General features: G+C 36.8%; 1 protein-coding gene across 1 annotated transcript; it reads left to right on the top strand.

Annotated features, from left to right (window-relative positions):
• LOC109719158 (receptor-like cytosolic serine/threonine-protein kinase RBK2) lies at positions 2,213 to 8,442 on the top strand. The gene is made up of 9 exons (XM_020245702.1): positions 2,213 to 2,567; positions 2,886 to 2,980; positions 3,075 to 3,476; positions 6,463 to 6,714; positions 6,807 to 6,961; positions 7,309 to 7,388; positions 7,497 to 7,632; positions 7,759 to 7,911; positions 8,003 to 8,442. Exons 1-9 carry the CDS (start codon positions 2,521 to 2,523, stop codon positions 8,171 to 8,173), a joined length of 1,491 nt encoding a protein of 496 aa, XP_020101291.1. The 5' UTR covers positions 2,213 to 2,520; the 3' UTR covers positions 8,174 to 8,442.

The following is a 9,482-nucleotide window of genomic DNA, read 5'->3' as shown; positions in this document are numbered from 1 at the left end:
CTGAAAAGCTTCCCCTGAAAATCACCAAAAATCAAATGGAAAAAAGGTGAAAATTATCTTCAACCAAGTAAAACTTGCCCAAGACTCAAATCAACTCGATGGAGTTTCAAATCCAACCTACAACAATGTTCTACACTCATCAATTCCATCCAAAAAGCTCTCAAATGAAAAGCCCCAAAATAAACCCATTAATAGGCCAAGGTGACTGCGGCGATTCCCCCTACCTATGGATGCAATGGGCCGGACATGTGCGAGGATTTCGCGCCTGTAAATATACATGCCAAGGTGCATGCAGCGGTTCCGCCACCTGTTGATAGGTTGAATGTGTGCGATGATTTCACTGCCCATAGAGCCAAGGTGTGTGCGATGACCTTGCTGCCAATGGTTAAGCAAAAACTTATAACGAGAACCAGGTAATGAAAATAGTAAACAAAACATGAATCGAATCTCATACTATGGAGTTCATTACCATATTGATAGAAGCACACATTTGCTTTCTTTTACATATAGTTGATTTTTATACATACTTTAGTGGATTATATATCTGCCATATCATATACTTATTATGCTCCTTTGGACCTGGTGGGACGAGTATTTTTTTGGACGATTGTACCTACTACAAACTATGTTTATAGCTCTCATCTTTATTTCTACACATCCTTCTGAGGTAGATACGGCCAAGTGAGGAAAGGGCCGGCTTAGCATACTAGATAAAGGTTCTACCTACCTTTTTGGTGTAGCCAAGACATGTATCCATACTAGAGAGTACCATTTTGCAAAATTGTAAAATATAACTCAACGTGCAAAGAAATTTTTGGGTTGTATTTGAATGTGATGTAAATAAAAATAATGATGTAATAACTAGTTACAATTAGATGGAATCTATTATACAGATTGTGACGTCTTGGGTGGGTAGGAAAAAATCGGTCGTTCGGCGGGTCTGTGCGCGTGCTCGATGATGCTTCCGTTGTGGGCACCAGGCATGATAATCTCGTTACCCTTGTAATTTAGACCTTAACATAATCTGTCATCTTCAAAGCAAGATTTAGCTTGTCATTTAGACTCTTACTCAGTAAGGACTCATCTCATACTTCCGACTGATGATTGACTTCGATACCAATTGTGATGCCCTGCTTCTCAGTAGAGTCATTCATTCTAGAACTATTTTATCACTAAACTCGCTTAACTCTCTTAATCTTTTGAATCTAACCAATACCCACTATGCTATAACTGGAATAAAGATTTAGCCCGATTATATCTTATATACAAGACTAGAGTTGAGCTGAAATGCTATCGATAGCAAATGAACTTCGTTGCCACCCATTTATTTTCGATGATGGAGCCTTCAAATCAATGATCGGCAATGTTGAACATAATCTATACCACTTGAAGTATTTAGAAACTAAATTTCAAATCTCTTCGACATCATTGACCTAATAATAAAAGGGTTTCAAAATTTATAATTTTTAATGCTAAATATGAGGCGTTTTTTCATTTAACAGTGTAAAACTATCAAAATCAATTGAATTTTGGTTAGAAAATTTTTTAAATTATTTAAAACAAGATCTATACTCTCGATCTTGATTACAAAATTTCTAACATCAGTTTTTAGAGAATATTCATTTTTCGCTGTTCATTTTTACACCCACTTGATGGACAAGAGAACAATATCGAAAAAACATGAAATTTGATTTCTAGATACTTCAAGTGGTATTATTAGATCATTTTCAACAATGTTGATCGTCGATTCGGAGGCTCCATCATCGAAAATAAATGGGTGGCAACGGAGCCCATTTGCTACTGAAAGTATTTTAGCTCAACTCTATTAGACTATTCTCAATATATAATCTTGTAAACCTTCAAATTTATATATATACACAAAAATATATTTCTTTTATTCTAACACATAAAAAATAATAAAAATTAAAAAAATTACTCTATTCTTCAGTCGGATAAATATTTGCATGATCATTATATGCAATACAAACCACCAAAATAATTGTGTAACTAAAAAATTTAATTGACAAGAACGGCCTATTAAACTATTTGACAAAATTTAAAGAATTTAATTCAAATTTAAAAGGTCAGGGATCCGTTTGCAAAAGAGCGTGGCCATTTAGTTTTTTTTTTTTTCTTTTTTTTCTTTTGTTTTTCAACCGCAGAAAAATAGAAGCCTCCCAACGGTCGTTTCTATTTTAAGAGGACGAAACCGGAGACACCGCGCCAACGACGCATTACCCATACTTCCTTTTTAATTATTTTTTCTTAATTTTAATGGGACTCTCTTAACCCACCGTACTTATTCACAAAAAAGAGTACCTCCCAAGATCACTCTTTTTTTTTTTTTTTTCTTAATTTAAGCACCCAAATCTCTCCAAACCAAATTTAGCATATTACGTTTCAAATCACAATAAAATATTTCCCTTCAATTTGGATCAAAGTGGGGATTAATTGGTTTGTGCTGTAATCTTTATATGTAATCATAATTCGAAGTGCTTCTACTTGTTGCAAGAAGCAAAAATGGAGGAAGAGCTTAAAAATGACCACATTACTGGTTCTCCTCAAGGGTATGTTCTCTTCTTATTTCTCTTTTTTTTTTTTTTTAACAACTTATTATTGGTTAGAGTAAAGTCAATTTATAGTTTAATCTATATATTTAAATGTGTAAGCTTTTATTCACAATTGGATTTGTATAATTTTGTTCTATCATTAGTTTTTTTTTTTTTTTAATCATGGTCACCGCGAAAATTCATCCTTTTTTCATTCCTTTCCCATTTCCTTGTAACTCATGGGATCCAAAAGTTTTTACTATGTTTGATCCTTTTGATAGCAAATTATGAACAAGAATTTTGTGCTTCTCAATAGCCCAAATGGTGAATCCTCAGGGAATGCTCGGAGAAACCGCGGAGAAAGGTAGCAGTTTTCCCGTCCCGCGAGCAAGATCCGCCGATCAGGCTCTCGGCCTCCGTTTCCGCACACGGTTTGCTCCGAAATTTTGTTTGTATTTTTTAGTTTTTGACATTGCAGTATGATTTTCTTATGTTCTTTCATTTTCGGGTGATATATATCGATAGATTTGAGATCACTTGAGCTCGAGAAGGAGAGTAGAGGAGAGAGAGCAGAGCCGTCGCCGGGAGGTGTGCTCGAGGATTGCTGCATTAGGAGCTCGGACTCGGAGACGGTTTCGTCGAAAGCGAGCACGTCGTACGCCGAGGTGCAGGTTGCGCGATGTCAGGTCTCGATGTGGCGGGGGTTCATCCAGCTCTGGAGGAAGAAATCGATGCAGCGGCTGTCGAGCTTCCCCCCGTTCGGAGTCCCGAAGCTTTCGAGGAGGCGGATGAGCAGCACGGAGCCCCTCGCGGTGCCGCGGTCGAGCTCGACGCATGGCGAGAATAATGAGTACTGCCTGGTTAAGCCCTGCAGGAGGAACTTCACACTGGCTGAGCTCCAAAAGGCCACAAATGACTTCAGCCCAGGTCTGTTTTTGTTCCTTGTTTCAACTTTCAAGGGTAAATGCAGATTATTTGGTGTATGATTCTTTTTATATTTTACTGATACGGGAACAGCTATTTCGGTAGGAACTGGAATCTATGCAAAACTATAATTTATTAAAATCTTTTTCTTTTTTTTTTTTATCCTGTTTTTGTTCCTGAGATTGCCTTTTGTTAGCGTGGTAGCTCAAAAGTGGTAAACCAATGTCCCTGTTTGGTCATATTTTTAAATTGTTTTTAATTCAAAAACTATATATATTTATATATAAATAATGTGGTGCCTTATGGCCTTTTCTTTTTTTTTCTCCTTTTTTCTTTTTGGGTCAGATGTAGGAGGTAAAGTTGTCAAAAATACCTGATATTTCATATCCAATCCGGATCTGATTCGAACCCTACCCAGACCCGAACCGGATCCGATAAAAAGTGGATAGTATACAAGTAAAAAAAATTATCCATTAAAGTTTCAGATATGGGTCAAAATACTTTATACTCATACTCGACTTGGATTCGACTGAAACCGACCTTTTAACGGGTAGGGTCTGAAAAAATTTTCAAATCCGGAGTTGGAGCCCGAATCGGACCAAGACTCGGACCCGGATCCAGTGAAATATTTGATAGAAAATAAAAAAAAGTTTGAACTTGAGGGATCAATTTCAATAGGACTTATAGATGAAAGGTCTCTATATATTTTCATCCTAGCGAAAACTCTAGTCACTCTATTTGCTCCTTTTTTATATTTTTTATTTTACTCCTCATTTTTTTAATTCTAGCTGTTTACTGCTTGAATCTTTATTTTGAATGAATTTTATTAGACTGTGTGCAACTAATTAAAACACGAGTTTTTTATAGTGAGAAATTTATGGTTTGTTCATGAATTGTTTAATTAAAGTCTAGAACAAATGTATGCATACAGATATCCATATCCGATCTAGACCTGACATGTATCTGATCCATATTGATCTTTAGCGGGTAGTATACAGATAGTCACTAGCCAAACCTGGTCAAATAGACCTGATAGGTGTATTATTAACTTAAGTACCCAGATCCGGATCCGATCCGAAGTTAAATAGGTAAGGTATATTTTTTTTATTTATTTTTTTAAAATACGGATACGGTATATCAACTATTCAGACCCGATCCAATTCAAGAACACTTTTAGTGGGGGGCGGTCGGGGGATGGACTTTCTTTTTATTTTGCTGTTGGTTGTTAGCTCCAAAAAAAATTTTATGTTCAAAATTGGAATTTATACATCCAATGTCACAATCAGTAAAAATTTATGATACTTGTATAGGGTGTACTCAATTAATGTGTACGAGGTTGCCCCACAGATGTAATGGAAATGATACCAGCGGGATCCACTTTTGGCGGTATATGAGTCGAAGCAATAACAAGAATATTTGTAGTGGAGCATCTTTCGCAATCCGGTGAGAGATAGTTCTCTAATAGTATAAGGCCTTAATAGTCTCACATTAAATAAAAAAATAATTATAATTAGAATATATGAGGCATACACGCTTGTAATAATAACTGGGCTTAAGAATTTTGGACCGGTGATTTGAGGCCAATGAGTTATTGTTGCTAGCCGATCGGATTGTTATAATTGGTATAAAGACAGGTTACCAGCCGGAAGTGTGAAAGTTAAGTACTATGCGGGACAAAGTGCCACATCAACGGGATTGGTGGGAGCCACCTCTTGAACTCGTTGTCACGCCACGAACCCAGGACATAACAGTCGCCGCATACTTGCTAAACTAACAAATATACAAGGTTACAAAATCAGACAAAAACTAGCAAAAAGATGAAATTTTGTAACGCCCCAATAGTCTCACATCGGATGGGATACTAATTTCGATCAGTTTATATGAGGCCTATACGCTAGAAATAATAACTGAGCTTAAGTATTTTGGGCCTAACGAGTTATTGTTGCTGGCAGGTGGGATCGTTATATTTGGTATCAGAGCCGAATACCAGCCGGAAGCGGGACAAGGACTATTCATATTTAGAATCTCACATCGCTTGATAATTTCAGTCTGCATCTGTGATCTAGTTTGGATCCGACGAGAACGTTTTTTTATCAACTAGGTTTAAATATTTTGGGCCGGTAATTTGGGCCCAACGAAATATTGTTGCTAGTGGGTCAGGTCGTTACAAATAGACTGAGGGATAAATAATTCGACTCATTACTAAATTTTTCTTGATCACGCAAGGCTTGAGTCAAAAATGAAAGAAAATAACAGCAAGTTTAGCCAAATGAGGCCTAAATTTTTCTATATTAATTTTCACGCCGACATTTAATTAAAGGAATAATTTCACATATATCCGCACAATGTGGGGATATTGTATATTTACCCCCTCTAAGCTTTAAAATATTTTAATAGCCCTGCAAATTTTAAAAATTTCCAAAATATGTTGCTGGACCGGTCAAAACTTAGCATATTTTCATATTATGACTATTTTGTTCTTACCGTGATCAGCAATGGCCACCAATTAGGATAGTGAGACCAAGTTCTATATATGATCTATCACTTTTCATTAGTAAATTAAGACCATATGATCTGCTTCAGTTCTCTCTAGAGTTTCTTTGATTGCTAATTTTATAGGAGCAATGACATGAATAAAGGCAATATTTTCTTTTGGTAATTTAGTTTAACTTCATTTTCTCATTTTATTCTTCAGGTTATGCTTCTTGAATCAATTTCATCTGCAGTTGATTAATTGATTGAACACACTATGGTTGATAAAATGTTCAGTTCAATGCCACATTGAACTACATCTTAAAAGTCCAATGCTACATGGAAAGTATTGCTTACAATATTATCTTTGATAGCTGATTTTCATGAAGATCAATTCCATCAGCTCAGAGCTAATAAAATGGAACTTTGTCATCTTTTTTCATCTCTCTTTTTATCAGCTATTTCTGTGATGCTTCAACTACTTCACTGTACAAAATTATCACATTTGGTGTTATAGATAACATCATCGGTAAAGGCGGGTACGCAGAGGTTTACAAGGGACGCCTAGAGAATGGCGAGGTCGTGGCAATTAAGAGACTCAATCAGGGAACATCGGACGAAAGAACCAAAAATTTCCTAACTGAGCTAGGGATTACGGTTCACGTGAATCATCCGAATACCGCAAAGTTGATCGGACTTGGCGTTGATGGAGGGATGCATCTTGTGCTTCAGCTGTCACCTCACGGCAGCTTGGCTAATCTTCTTCATGGTGACTAGCTAATTGTCTACTGGTCTAATTTTCAAACTTTCCTTTTAAGATTCTTATGTTTACTCCTCTTTTTCTTTTTTGATCTATTAAAGGTTCGAAGTCAAAATTAAATTGGGATGTTAGATACAAGGTTGCATTAGGGACGGCGAAAGGGCTAGAGTATCTTCATGAGAAGTGTCCAAGACGAATCATTCACCGCGATATTAAGGCCGCGAATATACTGCTTACAGAGGAGTTTGAACCACAGGTATAGTTTTCAAGCAAGGTGTGATGGATGTACCATCAATTTTTAAGTTAATTTGTTCTCAATAGACGGAGATTATTATTTCAATAAATCTAATTATTTGAAGACCACTTTGATAGTTTGTTTCGAAGAGCATTGATAGTTTTCTCTGGCATGTGATGCATTAACAAAGAGAGAATCATAAGGACTTCAACTGTAAAATTGATTTTGAAATCAGAAAATTCTTAGATTGTTAGTTCGTCACCAACATTGTGAGCAAATTTGCATCTACAAACTTCTAAACAGAAGCTGTTCATCTGGCCTCCTTTTCGTCGTATTATTATTCAAACTCTTCATTTCTTATGATCCAGATAAGTGATTTTGGACTCGCTAAGTGGCTACCTGACAAGTTGACTCACCACACTGTGTCGAGCTTCGAAGGCACTTTTGGGTCTGCTACGGACAAACTTATATTGTACCTCTATATTCGTAGTCAATTGCTTAGTTTGTAATTTTTCCTTTACCATTTCTTTTAAAGTTCTACATTCTTATTAAGCAGTTATCTAGCTCCTGAGTACTGCACTCACGGCATTGTCGATGAGAAAACTGATGTATATAGCTACGGAGTTCTACTACTAGAGCTCATTACTGGGCGTAAAGCATTAGATACTTCAAAGCAAAGTCTAGTGATGTGGGTATGTGTTCCGCCCCCAATCTCTTATTTTCTATCTTTCTTTCCTTACTTTTCTCGAAGCAGGAGGACGAAACAGATAATGCTAGAAAAACAGAAATTTAAATCAACATCATTGTCATCACCTCAGGTGAAGCCTTTTCTCGAGAAAAATCAGTGGACAACGGAGCTTCTCGACCCTTCATTTTGCGATTCTTACGACTCAAAGCAAGTAAGCAGAGTAGCTCAAGTGGCTCGCATGTGCATTCAACACTCTCCGATGCTACGACCTCGAATGAGTCAGGCAATTCCTTTGAAATGCAAATAATGCTGCAATTGATTTCAGAACACATTCCTTTTTTATCAATTGAGATAATTGCCTTTTTCGGCCGCAGGTTGTGAAGTTGCTAAGCAGCGAAGAAGATCCCTTAGAGTCAAAGAATATTATCCAGAAGTCGCTTATCCGCAGGACTTATTCTGAAGAGCTCCATGATGCGGAGGAATACAATGCCACGAGGTACCTCAGTGACATTAGTCGCCATAAGAAGCTCGCTTTCGACTTCTAGAGGATTAAACATCCGTTTACCGCTGCTGCAGAAGCCGTTTCAGAAGAAATGTATCAATCTGAATTCGGCATGTTTTGTAAGTTTCTTTTCTTCTTTAGTCGGATCAGCTCATCTAACTGAGGAGAGAGTATCATGTGTATGTAGGACTGTATTTTCCGGGTTATTAAGAACAGTTAGAAATGTCAAGTAACTGAACATATCCTTCAGTAAGTACAGTTTGAGCACAAAAATTATTTCATTGCTAGAGACAATTTTATAAATTGGCTTTAGATTGATTGCCGAGAGCCTTGTTGTAGAATCGACCACTGTGTTTTAGCTTGTATTAAATGATATTTTGGAGAGAAATTTTCCTCGTTAAGTATTAATGCTTCTGAAGCAAAGTTTCCAGTGAAATTTTCTGGTAACTCAGGATTGAACCTAAATTTCCCGGGCTTGGGTGCGACTTTTAGACCAACAATAACATTAGCTTTAATTTGCAAAAACTATATAGCGTGATTTTGAAACAACTTTCAGAGTATATTTAAAGGTACAGCTAGCGAGAAAAAGAAATGGTGAAAGAATCATTCGAAACATACACGGAACTAATAAATTTATCAGTCGATAGATTGCAGTACAGAATACAAATTTATCAAAACACAAATTTATCAAAACACAGTTGTTATATATGGCATTTACAGGTTGTTTACATGATAAAAGGTTTACAAATCTGAAATATCTTATTCTTCCCCTCACTTTATTTTCCTGTCTAACCGTGTCAGACACAGACGTATCATGGCTTGAGCCCAAAACAGCAAAATTTGCCATAACATAATTCTGAACTCGTTGAGCCAATGGATGTCAAATGTATTAAGGGGATCAATTACTTCTATATTCCTATATAACTTAATATAACTAGCAAATGGGACACGCAATATGCATGTCACGCAAATTAAAAAAGCAAAAGCTTTACTGTTTATTCGACATCGAATAAAACCTTAAACCAAAAATGTAATCCTAAAACAATCTTTAACCTAGCCATAGAATCCTCGTGCCGATAGTATCGTTGAGGTGATGGCATCATCATCCTCACTCGCCGAATTGAACATTATGTTGAGACCTCAATCTACACCCTGCTGATCAGTGATCTCTTGCCTTTGTCAGCCTCGGGGGCCAAGACCTATCGAGATCCCTCCAATCTATGAATAAGGAGGACCTTTGTTACGTACACCGTTACAACCCGTCAATGATGAGAACTCGCTGAGGTGAGGATGGCGATTGGGATGTTGGGTCCAAACCAGCACGGTTGTTATGAAACAGGTAAATATAAGTG

This window comes from Ananas comosus, linkage group 13, assembly GCF_001540865.1.
Source record: "Ananas comosus cultivar F153 linkage group 13, ASM154086v1, whole genome shotgun sequence".
In the NCBI taxonomy this organism is placed as follows: domain Eukaryota; kingdom Viridiplantae; phylum Streptophyta; class Magnoliopsida; order Poales; family Bromeliaceae; genus Ananas; species Ananas comosus.
This window is presented reverse-complemented; position numbering and strand designations above follow the sequence as displayed.